Source organism: Staurois parvus, unplaced genomic scaffold (genome assembly GCF_062004578.1).
Source record: "Staurois parvus isolate SC_StPar_1 unplaced genomic scaffold, SC_StPar_1.0 ptg000679l, whole genome shotgun sequence".
In the NCBI taxonomy this organism is placed as follows: domain Eukaryota; kingdom Metazoa; phylum Chordata; class Amphibia; order Anura; family Ranidae; genus Staurois; species Staurois parvus.
Window position 1 is genome coordinate 1,177,859 of NW_028318475.1, and position 19,803 is coordinate 1,197,661.

Below are 19,803 nucleotides of genomic sequence, written 5' to 3' on the forward strand. Positions count from 1 at the left end.
GATAGAGTTTTTTTGGTGGTATTCAATCACCACTGTTTTTTTTTTTTAATTTTTCTTAATTTTGCGAATAAGTACTCTTTCTTCATAAATGTAGGCCAAAATGTATTCTGCTACATTTATTTGCTAAAAATAACCCAAATCAGTGTATATTATGTAGTCTGTGTGAAAGTCTACAAACTATGGTATATAATATATATTTAAATATTGATCAGCCCTGATGTATTGACTGCCTATATCATTTCTTGTGTCCCTAAAATGCCAGGACAGTACAAATAACAAATGCCCATTTTTGGAAAGTAGACAGTCCAAGGTATTTATTAAGGGGCATGATGAGTTTTTTGAAGTTGTAATTTTTGGCAACATTTTTGGAAAATGCAGAAATTAAGTATAATTCATTTTTTTTTTCCACAAAGTTGTCATTTTAACAAATGTATGTCACACACACAGCATGGAAATACTTAAAATTACACCCCAAAACACATTCTACCGTGCCTCCTCAGTATGAGGATACCATGTATGTGAGACTTTTTCACAGCCTAGATGCCTAGAGGAGCACAAAATCCAAGGAGTGCCTTTAGGCGTTCCAGGAGTATAAATTACACAACTAATTACCTGACTACCTATTACATTTTTGGAGGTCCTGAAACACCAGGACAGTAGAAACACCCACAAAATGGCCCCACTTTGGAAAGCAAATACTCCAAGGTATTTTCTGAAAGGCATAGTGAGTCTTTTGAAAATGTATTTTTTCCATACGTTTTTGGAAAATGCAGGAAAGAAAATGAAAATTTATTTTTTTACACAAAGTTGTCGATTAATAAGATATTTCTAACACACACCATAGGCATACACCCCAAAACACATTCTGCTACTCCTCACAAGTGTGGCGATACCACATACTTGAAACTCTTTCACAGCCTAGCCACACATAGGGGCCCAAAATCCAAGGAGCACCTTCAGGCTTTCTAGGGGCATAAATTACACTTCTAAAATGGAGCACCAGGACAGCAGAAACACCCACAAAAGGACCAAGTTTTGGAGAGTAAACACCCCAAAGTATTTTTTAAGAGGCATGGTGAGTCTTTTGAAGACTTCATATTTTGCTACAACTTTATAGAAAATGCAGAAAGAAAATGAAAATAATTTTTTTACACAAAGTTTTCAATTTGATATTTCTCACACACGGCATTACACCCCAAAACACATTCTGCTACTCCACCCGCATATGGCGATAGCACATGTTTGAAGCTTTTTCAGTGTCTGGACTGATTATGTACAAGATATTGTATCTTGCATATCACACAAATCAACCAATTGTCTCAAAACCAATGTACTCTAATGGCCACCTCTGTATGAGTGATCAGCGAATATAGCTTACTGTAGAGTCACCTATAGCACTCCATTTTCCTATAAGCCAAGCAAGCCTAGCTTACTGGTACAAGGCTCGCCCCAGGAATACCATGGTTACTGGCCAGGAAGTATAGGAGGCCAAACAAAGGAAGAAAAAAAGGGTTCTTGTGGTCCCAGAAGTGCAGTTGTCCACAAGAAATAGCTGGGACTGGTCAGTTAAGGCTGCTGGCAGAAACATGGTCAGCAAACAGACAAAGGATTGGTCCAGGCAGCAGGCAGAAACATGGTCAATAAACAAGCCTTTGGTACAGGCAGCAGGCAGAGGCAGACACTGTAACTGGTATGGTGGTGATCATGGACAGTATGAGTGGAATGGTGGTGATCAGGGACACTGTAACTGGTGTGGCGGTGAGTAGAGACAATATGACTTGTGTGGTGGGGATCAGGGACATTGTAATTGGTGTGTTGGTAATCAGGGACAGTGTAACCTGTAATGGCACTGATCGGGGACACTGAGTTTGTGGTGGTGTTTATATATATATATATATATATATATATATATATATATACGTATACTGTATATATATTCTTTTTAACTTTTTTTATTTAAAATATTTGTAATTTTTTTCTAATTTTTTAAGTATAGGTCACCCTAGCAGTACAGTTTCAAAATAGTGGTGATCACACTGATTGCTTTTACAGCCATGATGGCTGTAAAAGCAATCATTACACTCTCTCTCTGGCTGCATTCCTTCAGCCATTATGAAATACTGTGATAGCGGTGATTGGCCAAAGCTATCACGTGGTACAGGACTGCTGTGATTGACCCTGTACCATGTGATCTCTGTTACCAATCACAGAGATCATACAGTACTAAACAATGATGCCAGGAAAAGACATAAAGTTTTTCTATTTTTAGCGATAGCGATCACATGGTGCCAGAGCTGCACACAGCAACTCAGTACAATGAGTCTGGTGTAACAGCAGTCACAGATTGTGCTGCTGTGAGCTCCATGGGAGTGTGCAGATGCAGAGGGATGTACTGGTATGTCCATCCGCATTGGCGCTGCTCTTGTCCAAACCTTTGTGTGCAATGGCTGGACGGGAAACGGTTATCTGACAAAGCCTTCAGGCCTACACAGTATGTCTTAGCCAACTATGATTTCGAAGTGTGCCTGTGGGAATCTTGTTTCCCTACAGCCAAAAAGAGCATTTGTGAGGTCAGGTACTGATGTTGGACAAAAAAAAATGCCATTCTAAAGTGGTTTAAAAGGGTTGAAGTCGGAGATTTGTGCAGTCCCTCCACATAGATGAGTTCTTGCTGGAAAAAAAATATTTTAAGCAACAGCATGGATTAATGAAAGACAGAAGTTGTCAAAAAAATCTGATTGCTTTTTATGAGGAGGTGAGAAAAAACTTAGACAAAGCAGTATACTTGGATTTTGCAACAACCTTTGACACAGTTCCCCACGCACGGCTAATGTGTAAGGTAAAGTCTACAAGCTTGGAAAAATCAGTTTGTAAATGGATAGAAAACTGGTTAGAAGACCGTATTCAGAGAGCAGTGGTTAATGTTTCATACTCTGAATGGTCTAGGGTTGTTAGTTTTGTGTTAGTGATGTAACCCAACGTTCAGTGTTGGTACCCTTACTTTTTAATATATTTATCAATGATATCGGGTCTGGGATTAAAAATCTCATTTAAGTCTTTGCAGATGACACCAAGCTGTGCAGTGGAATAGCGTCCTTACAGAATGTCTTCAATTTACAAGCCAACCTCAATGCACTGTTTAATTGGGCAACTATGCGGCAAATGAGGTTTAATGTTGCTAAATGTAAGGTTATGCACTTGGGGGCTAAGAATATGCATGCATCATACATACTAGGGGGAGTACAACTGGGGGAATCAATGGTGGAGAAGGATCTGGGGGTTCTGGTAGATCCTAAGCTTTATAATGCCAGTCTGTGTAAAACCAGAGCAGTCATTTAAAAGCAGAGCTATTTTGTTGTTCCCTCTGAGAATGAGGAAAATCAATCTCTTTTGAGAAAGACAATGCAGTTCACCTAACACCAAGAAAGAAGGGATCCTTTAAAGTTCTGCATATGTTCTATGACACTTGTATAATCCAATCTCATGAGTCAATCATAATTTTCACATTGGTGTATTTAGGTAAGGTAAACTGCCCATGCATAGCAGGAAACATTTGACTTACCTTTTATTTTACTTAATTTTTATTATATTATACTTTTTTCTCAAATGCAGAGATCACATCTGCATAATTTGTACACTGCATATTAAGGCAATTACTTCAGCCATCGCCACATTATATAACCAAATTTAAAATCTTTGGACATAAATATGTTTGTCCCTGTTTATTTTTTTCAGGTTCTAACAATATTTTCTGCATCTAACTACTATGAAATTGGCAGCAACAAAGGGGCATACGTGAAACTGGGACATGACCATGTCCCACATTTTGTGCAATATCAAGCAAACAAAACTACCAACACTCTGACCATGAGGCAAAGGTATTGCTTCCCATTTGTTCTGCATCAGGCAGTTCTTCTTGCAACCAGACTAGGAGAATTTTGCTTAAAATGACAAGTCAGGGAAATATGTAGCTCTGGGTCAGTTCTTACAACATCCATGTCTCCTTTTTTCTAGAGTGAGCACTGTGGAAGAATCCGCTCTGAGGGCCTTAAGGGAAAAACTGTTTGCTCATAAATCTGTTCTCCTTAATGAGTTTAAAAGATATGATAAGAATCAAACTGGTAAGTTAAATATGAATTTGGTATTTTTTGTGTCTGAATATTAAGGTTAACATAGTACAGGGTCATGCATAATAAGTGGACACACCAGCCATTACTGTGAGCACCTGCCTACCCCAATGGCTAACTCTTCATAATTGCCGGGGGGTTTTTTCCATAACAATTTTTATTGAGAAATGTTCATATGAAATTGTTCATATACAAAAGAATATCAGACAACAGAAAACATCTTGTTACAATAAGGTTAGGTTAGTGCAGCAAAACCATCTCAGGGTGTCCACTGAACTTGGATCACAAGGTTCCCGGGAAAATAGAGAAATTGTCACATAACAGAAAAAAAAGAAAACCCAAGCCCTCAAAGTGTATTAACAAAGAAGGGTGGGGCCCTCGGTATCATATCCTTAATTTAGGGTGAGCTGAGCTTGCAAGCCACACAACAAACTCGCTCAACAAATCTGGGAAATAACCAATATTGTTCCACAGCAGAAGATGCCATGTGAGCCCTCTTCGCTTAGGTACCCAGGTCTACAGTTGCCGGGTTTTGAAGAAAAAAAAATGGGGAGGGGATTGGGAGGATGGGGGTGGGGAAAAAGGAAGGGAGGGAGAAAGAGGGAAGGAGAGAAAAGGAAGGGTATTGAGAAGTCGGAAAATGGGAGTCAGACCTCTGCTCCCTTATTCCCCCTTCTGACTTTCATTCAAGGGAAGGCGATGATTACAATTCAAATGCTCCTCCATCTCCTCCAGTCTGCTTAAGAGTGAGGGAGCCATTCCCATGTGCTAGACAGAACCGTGTCTCTCCAATGTAACTGGACATATAGTTGAGCAGCATTGATCATGTGTAATAGCAATCATATGTTTAGCCGAAAGCTTTGTGTGATGCAACAAATATCGAGCTGGGGAAAAGTCTATGGCACAGCCCATCGAGTGATAACTGGGCAGTCCCACCACACATTGAGAAACATGCCTCCAGCTGCCATACAGCACCAGCAGCATTTAGATGCTGTAGGAAAAAGTCGTAAGACACAGTGAGGGTGACTCTATACCGTCTTGATTGAATCTTATAGGCAGGCTCTTGTGTACAGTATTTACATTGCACAATCCTTTGTAAATAAGCAAGTTAATCTGCTCCCATTCTTCCTCCTTTAAATGGAGATCCAGATACTTTTCCCATGCCTCACACATTTTACCTGAATTGGGTTTGTGGGCTGTGAAGAACATAGAATGTAGATCAGAGACCTGATGCCTTTGGGGGGAGGTCCTCATGCAGAGTTAATTAAAAAGGGTCTAGTCTCTACCAGGGGCGTACTGACCATTTGGACACATCCCCTGTTGCCCGGGGGCCCCATGAGTTGTCAGTCCGCCCCTGGTCTCTACCCAACGTCTTTCTGTCCTCTGTCCCATTAAAAAATTAGCGGAGTTATATATATATGACATACTTAGAAGATTTTTGTTTAAAATATAACTCTGCATCCAAGGCATCAATAGTACTATTAAAGCATAATGGTGTTACATTCATGCCCCCTATGCATGTCCACAACTTTTAGGATTAGTTGTATAATTCACTTTTTTTTAGAGAGTAGAGGTGTACAGTATGTACATGTGCTTTATACTCACAGAGAAGCACCTTGACCCCAAAAACAACCATAATATGCTGGACATGTCACTTCTGTCTATAACCTGCATATTTACTGTATATCCAAGTAAGACAGGCCCATAACTGGACTGCTGGATGAGAAAAAAACCCTTTCTAATCATCCTAATGAGAAATACTCACTTAATGTAACTGGGGGTGAAAGAGGACCATCATCCTTATTTTATTCAGACTTCCCTCAAAACCATGCATATGTCATTGGCTGCACAAAAAGCTCAGCATCCCACAAGACTAGCAGCCTGAGTGGCCCTCCATAATAAATTACTAATACGTTCTCTCTTCTCTAATTCACCACCTATATAGTCCTACCACAATTTGTCATAAGGTCAAGGTATCTCTCATTGATCTCTCTTTGTATATATGTCCAGAAGGGAATAGCCAACTGGGGCACCCAAAGTTCCAGAGATTTCCTGTCTATGAACTTACCTCGATGAAAGAATTGGTAGGCCTGAGGTTGTATGTGCAGTCAGAAGGACCAGCTCGTACCCAGAGAAAAAGCTGGGTTCAATCTGAGTGGTGTCAAGGGTCCAGGAGCTGAACAGAGCTGATGTGAGGTGCAAACCAGCTGAAAGTTTCAAAAAGTGGCATAGATTAGAGGGGGAGGATTAAAACTTGCAGTTTTCCAGCTGTAGCCATGGAACTGAGGTGTGCAGGGTCTCTATTAAGACCTGTTTAAACTTGACCCAGTCTTTATGGGCAGCATGGAGGGCCACATCCACCACTCTAGTCAACTGGCCCCCCCAGTTGAGATTTCAGAGGCCAATCCCTGCCTTAGCTTTTGGTTGGGATAAAAAGGATAAGCTGATTCTCAAATGCCAGGGTTTTTATTTTCTGAAACTTGTGAAATGTAGGTAAATGTAGAGCATGAACAGAAGTTGAATGAACAGAAAATGTGTAAAGAATAGGCAGTCGTGCCCAGATCACATATGATATTCTTGCTGCTAGTTGGTATATAAAACACAGATTTATTTAGAAAATTAAGTTCTGCTAGATCACTTTGTGCTGGCCCTGTTTGCAGCTATAGCTATGTAAGACACTAAAGCGGAGTTCCAGCCAAAAGGGGAAGTTCCACTTTAGGGACTGGTCCCCCGTTCCGTTAAGGATTGGCACCTTTGGGGAGTGGACACCTGTCAATTTTGCCTAGGCAATTGGAAGTGGAAGTTGTCCTCCAACCCTCCCTCCACATAGTCTTCTGGGACACGACGCAGGTCCCAGAAGACTTCAAGACCATTAAGTGCAGTGCTACTCGCGCATGTGCAGTGGGCACCCGACTGTGAAGCCGCAAGCTGAAAACTGAGGATGCCGGCAGTGGGAACTTAGGACGGCTGGTGAAACAGGCTGCGGGGAAGACACATTGAATCGAGGGAAAGGTGATTGACTGTTTTTTAAAAGCTAAGGAATATTATTTTTTGTCAAGTTGTTATGGGTTAACTTCCACTTTAAAGTAAAGGGGGTGGGACTATAAAAACAGGGGGTATGAGAACATGTGCCGTTCAGGGCTGCGCACATGATTTGGTTTGACCCCTTTAAGTGAATCAGGCCTCACTGAAAGTGGTGGTGCAGGTTTTCTGGGTTAAAACAGGAGGTGAGGAGGAAGCATATTGTTCTACAGCTGCTTGTCAAGTTCCCTCTGAGATGCGATCCACTGCAGATTGCTTTTCAGTGGGGTGGCAAAGGCTGCCCCAAGTGTGAATGAGCCCTAAAGGATTCATCTCCTGGAAGCCTAAGCCAAAATCTGATTGGGCTGCAATAAATGTGACATGATGTAGTGTAACAAAATTTTCCACCTCTGTAGTTCTTAAGGCAGACTCTGTGAAACTTGTGACACAATACTGCATAGTCACAAAGCATAGTCAATATATGGCATTGCACTCAAGGAAGTAAACATGTAGGGATTCTTCAAAAAGTAAGCATTAAAATTTTAAAATAATGTAGATTAAAGGATATGTTACCCCCCATTTCATATTCCTGATATGTGCCTGCTGTACCATGTACTTTTATTAAAAAGCAGTCTGTTCTCTGCATTGCTTCTTTTGTGTGAAATCCCTGGTGATCCTAGCAGTCATCCTGTTCCTATTTCAAACTGACCACACTAGGCATGAGAGCACGTCCATCCCAGCCTGGTCAGTTTTCTGAACAAAGAACAGTCTGTCTTGTCTGTCCTCCAATGGTCACACTTCTGCTGACATGCCCCCTCCTGCACAACCATTCACTGGGAAGATAAGTGTACTGCTGCCTTCCCACTTCAACCTCACTAAGCCTCTTAATTCAGCTGAGAAGAGAGATTATGTGATCCCTTTAAAATTAAAGAAGAAAAATGTACCGTATTTATGATTTTTTTTCATGTATACACAAATGTTTTGCCTTTTATTACTATTTTAAACTGAATGGGTTGCTTTACAAAGTGAGGGTTCACACATACTTTATTAGGAGCAGGGCAGAAATATTTAAAATTCAATGTGGAAATGAATATACACATGCACATTTTCTACTTTAAAATTTACCTGTGGAAAATTCCTGTTGAAATCCTTAACTACGGTGGATTGCAGGTACCTCAAGTATTCAGAGGGATGCTTATCAGGTTCATTTGGCGCGTCCAGGATTTGGGTGATCTGATTTAGAGTTCCCCTTATGTTTGACTAAGTGAGAGATGCAGAAAAGGGCGTGAGCACCCCAAACCATCAGGTTTCCTCCCCCATATTTGACAGTTGGTGTCACAGACTAAGAGACCATCCTAAATCTTTAAACTTCTGATCCATTGGCCAATTCTTCTTATTCCTATTTTCAGTAGACTGCTAGTGGTGGTTCCTCGCCCAGGCAAGCCCGTTGTCCTGAGACACAAGTGTTGATACTCAGAAACTGATCTTCTAATTCTACAGTATCTTTATGTCAATCAAACAAATGGGAAAGATCATGTTGAGAACAGTGGAAACATTAAGCTGCCAAATGCTGGAGTTTTCAAAGCACAGGCTGTGCCAGGTGGAGGCAGAAGATGGATTTTAGATTTCAAGACATAATTACATTGTTTAACTCTTCTATACAGGATTCATTACATTAAATGACTGGGCAACTGCACTAGAGTCTGTCTTGAAACTAGGACTGCCATGGCGAATGCTCAGGCCACAACTTGTCCGCAATGCCACAGATGGTCTGCTAAAATACAAAGAATGGTTTGATGAACTCTCTGTGTGCCAGCCAGCTCGAGAGGTGAAGCTTTTAAATGTGTATATATAAAAATCATTTTTTTAACTGGTTTAGCATTTCTGTCTGTAGGGGACTGCATATCTGAAGGCATTTGGCTTCTTTTAGCAAGCATACTTTATTAAAATGGAAATTTAGTCAGAAAATAAGTCCTGCTAGAACACTTCAGGTTGGCCCCTTTTGCAGGTATAGCTATGTAAAAAAATTTAAAATTAGTGCCTATAATGTGTAAAATCCAGTAATACACTTCTCATCCTGCTCTGCACATGCCCAGTTGCTCTCTATTTTAGGCACTGTGCCAAATTTGTAGAGGCCTGCTGACAGACTAAAGAGTTGCTGATATCAGGGGCTTCACTAATTTTGGTAGCATAACTATTAATGTGGAATGTATTGTATGTTCCCTGCTAAAGGACAATATTTTTTATCAAGATTTTATGGGTAAATGTCCTCCTTAATGCTGAACTCCAGGCATTGCCTTTATTGCATACTTACATTGGTCCAGCCTGGACCAATGTAGGTATTTACTATATATCTTATACCCAAGGGACTGCTATGGAAGCTGGATATCACTGTAATAGTCAGAGCTACTACAGGTAGCAATAGTGGTTATTCCTTAAAAGGATGAAGACCCTCCCCACCCTGATTTACATAGGCCTATTTCTTTTCTGTCTTCTGATGTCAAAATATTAGCAAAGGTACTTGTAAATAGACTTAATAAAACTATTTCTCATATTATACACTCTGATCAGGCGAGCTTTATGCCCAATATGTCTACGGCAGTGAATATTAGTTCAGCCTATATAAATATGAAGCTGTGCAATATGTCTAACAGGGCTTTTCTGACACTAGATGCGATAAATGCATTCAACAGCATGGAATAGGTCTACTTGTGGGCTGTCTTAGGAGATTTCAAGCTGACCCTATTTTCAGTAACTGGGTGAAATTACTTTATACTGCCCGAGAGCCTGTATTATGGTCAATGGCTAGCAGTCCTCATTCTTTAATCTATACAGAGGTACTAGGCAGGGGTGCCCTCTGTTTCTCCTCCTCTTTGCCATTGCCATAGAGTCATTGGCTTGTCTACTTTGTCATTCTTCAGATATTTCTGGGTTTGTTAGATGTTCGTTGAACGAATGGTTGCTATGTACTGCGATGATGTTTTTCTATTTCATTAAAATATTCAGACTTCTCCCCCAGCAGTTATGGAATATGTGGATGCTTTCGGAAGATTCTCAGATCTTATCATTAATTGGTAGAAGTTAATGTTGTTCCCCATAGAGCCATTGTCTGAACCACTGCCCTCCTCATTAGCACACCTTAAAGTGTTACTAAACCCAGGACCCTGCATCCACTATATCTGGTCTCCCACAATACACAGAACATGGAAATGCAATCATTTTAGTAAACAAACTGCTTAATACCTTTTCTCAGCAATTACAGCTGTCTTGTGGTTTCAATCAGTGTTAAGCTAAGCACTAGCTAAAGCTTGTAGGAGGAGTTTTCTTTCTGCTCTAGGAGGATGGCAATCCCCTGAGCTTTGTCTGGACAGTGCTGATTGGCCCTATGCTGATCACATGCACTCTCCCAAGTAAAAAAAACCTCTCTAGCAATATACACCAAGCTGAGCATGTGCATTCCTATGGTTCAGTCTGGAGATAATTGGTGATCGCTTGAAAAAGGTGAGGAACAGAGAAGAAAGGATCAAACAGCCTTTTTACACAGTGCAGATGTTTAACCCCTTAGGTTCCACAGTGAGTATAACAAGCATGCTTTACTGCATATACAGACTGATTTTACCAAAGGCAAAGATTGACTATAAAATTATATTTATTTATTAAAGTACAATAAAACAGTGGACCATAAATTCCATCACTTGATAGATAATTAATAACACATGACCACAATTCGCATAATATGAAGATTTGACAATTCCATGTCCTGCTGTAAACGCCGACGTGTTTCGTAGTCCACATCTGCTTCTTCAAAGGCTTTGTGGAGGTTGTCTAGAAAACCATATACATAGCTTCACGGTAACATATATATATATATATATATATATATATATATTTCCACATGAGGATATCACAACATCTATACACATTACATAGATATTTAGTAAAAAAATGTTACCACAATATTCACCTAAATGATAAAATTGCTATTTGGTTCAAACACGATAATGTACACCGATGTCTACTGCCAAAGATAGATGCCACATCTCATGCCCATATATCCACCTCCACCCCAAGGGGAGGAGGGAGGAAACAGGATGGGCACTGGGCCATGCAGAGGACAGGCGGGGGCGGAGACCACTGCTGGTTGTCAGCTATGAGCTGCAGTATCTGTATATAATGGTATATACTTCAATAGTTTCTTCTGGGGGGAGGAAAATTATTGTAATTAAGATTAATTTTTCAGAAAACATATGGAATAAGCTCTTAAACAAAGATAGCCTCTACAGTATATATGTACAATATGGTGTGTATAATATCATTAACCCTCCCCCAAGAAAACACACACAAAAAGAAAGGTGTGGGGGAGAAAAAAGTTTTATCCCTCACCTTCACTTACCCCTCAAAGTCTGCTGCCAAATTTTCAATCCACAATAGGTCAATATAAAAAATGGTAAAAGCGATCATATGGTAACCCTATAGAAGGTGAATCCAGTGCCTCATGGCCCATAACACAATCGGTCATTTTAAGAAAAGCACCAGCCTGGTAATCACATCCGGCCCCACCGCCACCTCTCCCCTTTATGGCCCCAGCAGACGAGACATCATGGCTAACAAAGAGCGTCATGATGCCAAGCTGGCACGTGACGTCACATCCATGGCGGGCACCATTCCACTGCACATGCGCCCATCTACACCTTAAAGTAGTCTCTTTAGTTAAATATTTATTATGTCTAACTCTCCCAGAGACTATATCTCTGATAATATTTTCCCCTTACTCTCAAAATTTCAGAAACAATGTAAAGTGTGGTGTAGGCTACCTCTGCCTTGTGTGGGAAGAATGCTTAAACTTATTTGGATGCCACAGCTTTTGTATTATCTTCATAACTCTTCTGATGGGGTAGTCCCGAGGGTCTTTGAAAAGGTGTATATTATATAAGCTATATTTAGGGACCTTATCTGGAAGACACCAAGAATAAAATTAGAATTTTTACAATATCCTAAGGAAGCAAGAGATCTAGCTATTCCTAATCCTTGGACTTATTTTTTTTAACCGCCCAGTTGCAACATCTAGCTGGGTGGGACTCTAAGAGACCCTTTAACTCTTCTTATAGAATATGTTCACTTATGAGTCAAGGTGTCAATCCTTTTTTATATAGTCTTGAGATATTATTATAGTGCCACTTCCAAAGTAAATACAATATGAATCCCCTTAAAGCATAAACTCCACCTTCACCCCTGAAGATGCAAATAATAATGTTGATAAATATATGCCAGAAATAAATAAGTAAACCCCACCAAGAAAAATAAAGAAGTGAAATTTAAAGTGCAAAATAAAGTCCAAAATTCTAATTCAAATATAATAAACCACACAAATGTCCCTCCAGTGTAATATAGGTGATTTCATAAAAATGTCCAAATTACCTGAGCCTCCCAACGGCTTCCACGACCAATGTTACCTCAAAGGAAAATAAATGATACATAGTGCATTATCCTTTATTTTATTAATCTTAATAACAGTATGTGAATTCACTCTAGTGTGTATCACACAAGTGACTTATTCAGTGAAAATAAGTGAAACAAAACGTGTTCGTGAATACCTCTTGAGTGCCAAAAATCAAACAAAAACAGTGCGCACTTCTAATTCAGGTAAGGAGTGAATACCCTTACCAATAATCAATAACTATCTCGCCTTATTGCCATCCAGATACACAACGATGGAAACATAGCCCTCCTGGAGAGATCCTCAAGGATTACCACAATCCCACAATGACACCTGGGTCCATCAGCAATAGTATTCCATGTACCTCCTCACATCATGCTCCATCAAGATGCCCATATATGAGGAATAAATAGTGTAATACCGCCAAAAACATCATAAAATAGCTTTATTCAAAATGCTCACATTAACATAGCCTTTAAAAATGCCTTAAAATAGGTTTTTCAAACCTTTCCACCGTCCAGGCTGTTTCAGATACTCCTTGCCACTTTCCAAAATGGGTGCTGCTTCACTTCCGGTTCCCATGTGCGTCTGACGTCACTTCCCTTGACGCGTTTCGTCATCTGACTTAGTCATAAGGGATACGATCATCAGACAAGGAAGCCCTATTTGTACTCCTCCTCTTTATGACGCCGAGACACAGGCCTCCATATTAAAGAGGGGAATAATGCCCATACTATTTGGTACTGAATCGTGGGAATAACATGAGGGGTACTTCTAATAAACACACCACAATACTCCTAGATATATAAACAATCTCCAATATATCCTAAAACAAATATATAAATTCCCATATTATCACATGCCTATTCTAAACTCTATATAATCTCCATACAAACTCTATATATAAACCTTATCACTGGCTACTATGGGAGTTAATCCAAACAAAATCTATAAGGATATATTTACTTATTTATTTATTTCTGGCATATATTTATCAACATTATAGTCTTGAGATACCAGTTCATACAGCTCTGCAGGCATCATTGCTTACTCTTTTTTTACTGTGTAAAATCTAGGACGCGACCAGAAAAACTGTTGGGGAGTTCCTCCTTCACTACATATACCCCCATTTTGGATAAGTCTGTAAGCTCCAAGGTTTTCAGAGGTGGGAAAGGGTGGCAAATGTAGTTTAGGACAACTCTATGAGAATATCACTTGAAAGTCCATTGCACAATTAACGGTGGAATTTGAGCTTAATCCCAAGTGGTTTTATCAATATACAATTTTTACTGCAGCTGCTATGGTTGCTTTTTTAATAATTGGGCAATTATGCTTTTATAGGTTAGACAGTAGGATTTTGTATGTTCTAGGTTTTTCTAATATTTTTTTTAACTCAAATCTCTACATGTGCCAAGTGGTTTACTGGGTCTCTTACATACACAATTGCTCTATGTATACAATAGAGACCAATACACTGAGGTTGAGATTTAGTCTGGTTTTTCCTAATTTTTATTTTTCATGATTATTGCAGTAGGGCTTACTACTGCAGTGATTGTTAGCTTCCCCAGCGGCCCTCAGATATGAGATATGCCTACTTACTTTGGTCCAGGCTGGGCCAATATAACTATGCAGTTAAGATTATACCTGGATCTCACCCATAAAATAGTCATTATGAGGTATTGTACATTTACTTTACTTAGTGTGTATTAGTGTAGTGTGTGTTTTCCCTTAATGATGGCTTACATGGTGTGGCTGCAGTTTGCAGTGACTCTGCAAACTGCAGCCACAACATTTAAAAGTGTACAATACCTAATAAGGTGCCATTTTATGGGTGAGAATTTATTTTTTGCCTATTTTTGATTTTAAGAATTATGCCTTTAAACAAAGCATGTTCATTGTATAATTCTCTCTCTTTTTATCACTTACAGAATATACAGTCGAGTTTGTTAGAAGCCCTCTACAGAAACCGATCAGATTTAGAAACAATATTTAGGATAATAGACAGTGATAGCTCAGGTAAGTGCAGGTGAATTACACTGAAAATAAATGGCAAAAGTAACATTAAACCTTTTACTGAAAGGTGTCACTTTGACAATATTTTTTGCCTTCTCTGCCTCTGTATTTTGCATTATAATTGTTAATGTTGGCACACAACAAAATATTTTGCATTAAAATTATATATTTGATAATACATCAGTATTAAAGTGGAACTACACCTAACTTGTCCAAATCATTGAGCAGGCGGCTCTTTTTGCAGATGAGACGTGCTATGTCTCTACTGCAATAATACACACTTACCTGCCTGCTAGCAGTCTTCCATTGACTGAGCTGCGAATGCTACGATGTCACTCCCCACGGTCAATAAAGAGGCTGAAAACCTAACACCCTGGGAGAAGATAACAATAGCCAACAAGGTATGTAACCGCCACATCGCTGGAAGATAGAGGGGGGTATATTTGGGAGTTTAGTTATGCTTTAAGCAACATCATTTAAATGTGGCATCCCTTCCAAACATAATTGCACTGGGTTCTATCACAAATAATGATGACATTTCTGCATCAAAATAAACATGTATCTAAAGATCTTCCCACTTTGTATGTGAATAGTAGTAATAACATACTGTAGATTGGTCAACAATGTTACTGGCAACAAGATAGTCTCGTTTTTGCTGGTATAGACTGATGTATTCTTAGAGTGGAAGAAGTGCCTAACACCAACTATTTTTAAAAATGTTCCCTCCCTGGCCTGGGTGTGCCTGATTTGCTGAAATACTACCAGGGAGCACAATGATCTCATCTCAATATATTCCACTGACCAGAATCACATCAGATTTGGATGTCCATTGAATCATCGTCATGTAACCCAAGATACGTCAGTCACCTTACCTAGTAATGTGCCATTTATGGGTGGCCTACAATTTTATGACCATCCTTGTCCTCCTAGAACATGTAGGATAACTTCATATTCCACCATACCCCACTAGCCTATATATTGCACAATCCAGATTTCACCCCATGTCTCCATCTAAATTTATGTGGTGGTCTAATAAGGATTCTGTATGAATTGACAATCTTTGTAATAACCAGGGTATCTTGTTGAAACAACATCTACAAGAAAAATATCAATTGCCTACAATGGACTTCCATTGTTATTCCCAAATACAGCATTTTGTATCCAAACTAGATAGGCAATCAGATTCAAACAAAGAAACACAGTGCCTCTAAGTGTGTTCTGTGAAGGTATTTAATAGAAAGATAAGTAGTAACTCACATCTTAGAAATTTACAGTATATGGTTGTCAATGTCATAGTTCACATCAGTGCTTGCAGTTCCAGTGCCTTCCGGCTATGGAATGTTAGCACGGTAACCCTTTCAAACACTGTCAAGCGAATGTAAACTCGAAAGCGAGCGTTCTCCACGCCGCATAGCCGAATCCTGTCAGAGTCCGATCACAACAGGTCCTTAACAGTACACACTTAGAGGAGCTGTGTTTCTTTGTTTCCCTTCTACAGAGTTATGCTTCGCTCCTATGCAGCTTGCCCTTAGTGCCTACTGGACTACCCTTACCCCTGCCCATTTGGAACTCATCAAACATACATGGACTGCCACACCATGCGCCTGCTATCCCTTTTGTAATCAGATTCAACAACAATGACATAAATGAAGCATCGTAGAAATGTCAACAAGATACAGGTCAAATTTTGGCACTCTACAACATGCTTAATTCGAAATCTGAAAAGCTGCCTTAAATGCTTCTGTGGGAGCGGAATCTCGGTAAGTGACCTGCTTGAATGAAATGACATGGCTATTAATGACTCAGTCATATATTAATCCTTCAGTTATAGAAGCTATGTATAAGATGCTTTTAAGGTGGTGCATGGTACCCACAAGGAATTCTTCCCATGCCTCCCCTAATTGCTTTAGAGGATATGGGCAAGAAGGTTCTGTATATCATATCTGGTGGAGTTGCCCTAAGGTTAAGAGGTTTCAAATTCGGGTATATATATATGCAGATCAAGCTCTTTTGAATCAACCCATAGGGGAGGCGCTGACGTATAGTAAAAATTAATCTCATTCATATTCCTGGCAGCACGGGTATGGAAGTCTTTGTCCATCTCGTTCTCACTGATAAATACTAAATTAATGTGAATAATAATACATGAAAAATTATCTTCTATTTTAAATAAAATCAGTTTATTTGAAAAACATGGAACCCTGGAATATAATACATCTCTGGTACACAATTAAATAACCCTTTTAGAAGGGCAAACAAGACAGACGGAACAGTCGGGTGTAGCATATTATTCTTCCTTTTTTTTCTCTTCTGTTTCTTTTCTCAAGTTTATTTGTGAATGCATGGGTTACTTAATGCACATTATTTACCATCAGATTATATGAAACACATGAGTAGTCTAAGGAACAGGAAAACAATTGATGACTGTCAAAGTGCATACATGAGTGAGGAGTTATCAATTCCGTTTATGATGTATACTACTTGTAATGTGCATCTGCTGGCATTATTCCTTTATTGTTCATTATTTTCCTTCTTTATCATTCTTTGTATGTCAATATTATTGAAAATTTGAATAAAAATCATTTGGGAAAAAAAAAATGTCCTCCCCCTCCTTCTACCTATTTTGCATACCCAATGTAAAAAAAAGATCTGTATACTTATCTTTTTTTTTTAATCTAGGTTTGGTCATGTGATTCTGCAACTCCAGCCCTGTGTAAGGTGGTACTCAACAGCAGCTGTTAATTGTGGGAGCCGTGACATCACCCATAAGCTCCCATGGCCGAGCAGTGGTCAGAGCTCCCTCCACTCCTCTGCAGCAACTTCTCGCTTACACAGGGAAGCCAGAGCTGCAGTATCACATGACCAGATCAGAGCAGATTAAAAGTAGGTAAGCACACAGGTCTTTTTTTTAACACAAGATATGGAGGATAGGTTGGAGGAGGGGGATAGGAATGTTTTAAAAAGTAGTTAGTGTTAGGCTTTTCTTCCACTTTAAAATTCTATGGTCACAGAATATACTTTCATTTTATATCAGCATTGTAATACAAACAAAATTCATAATGGACAATCCAATATAAATTTACTTGCAAAATATTCTTTCATGTTGTGAGTGCTGCCTGCCTGCTGGTCATCTCTTTCCATAACTTCCTGGATTCCCTGGGTAATTTGCAGCTTCTCCTCTGCTCATTCTTTTGGTTTATTTTTGATTTCTAAGGCCTACATGTCCCATGGTACCTTGCTGCCTGCAAGCAGTGATTCCTGTACCGACTCTCCTGAAACTCCTCCTTTCAGCACATCTCTAGTTCAGAAGGCAGGCTCTGTGAAATGTGTGACACAGCAGTAAATGTGTAGGGATCTTCAAAATAATAGGCGTGGGCAGGAAATAATTGAAATTCAATGTGAAAAAGAATATTGTTTTAAATTTTGACTGTAGATAACTGTACATGCATAGGGAAGTGCCAGCTTTAAAGTGGTAGTAAACGCTTTCTTATTTTACCTACAGGTAAGATTCTAATAAATATTCCCTGTAGGTAAAATTAATATCTCCTAATCATGCACCGTTTAGGAGATATTCCATGGAGCAGCAGGCGGTGACATCACCAGCGCATGCGCTCTGAGGGAACGGCATACCCATGCGGTTTCTTCAGAGCTGTGTGCCATGGCCAAAACTCCTGTGACGTCATCACGTCCCAGCCATTCAAGATAGAAACCTCTGCAGTGGTGACAGCGCGGCGCTGGAAAACTTCATTTTAAGGTAAGCACATACTAGCATTATGAAATTGCTTTGCAGAAGTAAACTTTTTCTTTGTTGTTTCTAAGAGATTACTACCACTTTAAGGCTAACAATGCAAGGTATTGTCAAACAAATTGCATAAGGAGCTAGGCACTGTCCTGGTAGACCTGTCATAATGCAAAAATAAATGAATATATATAGCACTTGGTGGGGAGCAGCAAATGTATTAATGCTTATAGTGAATTGTTATAACTGCCCAATTCATTCAACTACTTGACCCCCTGGCCATTTCTGCCATTTTTGTCATACATGTAAAAATATGCATTTTGTTTTGCAAGAAAATTGCTTAGAATCCTCAAACATTAATTTTTTTTACGGAGACCCTGGAGAATAAAATGGTGGGTGCTGCAATTTTTTATGTCACACAATATTTTTTGGGATAAACATCAACACTGATTATTGTATTCTGATGACAGGGAAGGCTCCCTACTGTCAGAATACAATACCACAGCAGGAGTGATTCCCCATCCACCTTGGATGTGCGGAGCAGAAAATCTGCTTTTTTTTTGTTCAACCTGCTGGTTGATCAAAAAAAAAAAAAAGACTCAAATATGACCGGCCTTACAGTATATACTCATATATTTTAACAGAATTTGCTAACAAAAACAATCAGGCCTCACATTAAGACTTATTACACTATAATTGGGATATATATTATTCTTTCTGTTTCAGGCCTCATTTCATTTGAGGAGTTTCATCACACTTGGAAGCTACTGAGCTCCCACTTAAACATAGAGGTCAGTGATGACGCCATTGCTAACATGGCCAGGAGCATAGATTTTAATAAAGATGGAAACATAGACATCAACGAGTTTCTGGAAGCCTTCCGATTGGCAGACAGACCTCACACTGAAGATAAAGAGTCAGATTTGTGATACGTGCTTCTTTGCATGTAAACCCTGTGACAGTTCAGAGTCGCATCAGAATGGAAAACAATAAGATCTGTTGACTCTAACAAAGGATACAATATTCTATATGGAGAATAATTCAGCATGTACAGATTCATCATGATTGATCAAACTCCTATCAGTACATTATAAAATGTATGTACTGTGTATGTATTATGGTATGAATGTAAATATGAAAAACAACCTGTATTTTACATATTATATAAATAAAACAACATGTTATAGACATCAGAGGTAAGAAAGTATGAGTCTATTATTGCAATTTATGATGTGTTCCTTCCCAACCTTTGACTAGAAGATTGGATCAGTATTATAAAATGAGCCTTTTTAACCACTTCCAGTCCTGACACTTTTACCTCCTTTCTGTCCAGATCAATTTTCATCTTTCAGTGTTATCACGCTTTGAATGACAATTGCGCGGTCATGTACCCATATTAATTTTTTAGCATTTTTTTGAGACAGATAAAAATTTTGGTGGTATTTACTCACCACTGGGATTTTATT

At 39.2% G+C, this 19,803-nt stretch overlaps 1 protein-coding gene across 1 annotated transcript in view; it reads left to right on the plus strand.

The window, feature by feature from the left end:
* Positions 1 to 19,530, plus strand: part of PPEF2 (protein phosphatase with EF-hand domain 2) — a 70,300-nt gene extending 50,770 nt beyond the window's left edge. Inside the window, exons 15-19 of the mRNA XM_089652308.1 lie at positions 3,736 to 3,878; positions 4,015 to 4,121; positions 8,813 to 8,976; positions 14,514 to 14,601; positions 19,064 to 19,530. Of these exons, the coding sequence (XP_089508434.1) occupies positions 3,736 to 3,878; positions 4,015 to 4,121; positions 8,813 to 8,976; positions 14,514 to 14,601; positions 19,064 to 19,266 (705 nt within the window). The 3' untranslated portion in view covers positions 19,267 to 19,530. The remainder of the gene's footprint in view (positions 1 to 3,735; positions 3,879 to 4,014; positions 4,122 to 8,812; positions 8,977 to 14,513; positions 14,602 to 19,063) is intronic.
* Positions 19,531 to 19,803: the final 273 nt, after the last annotated feature.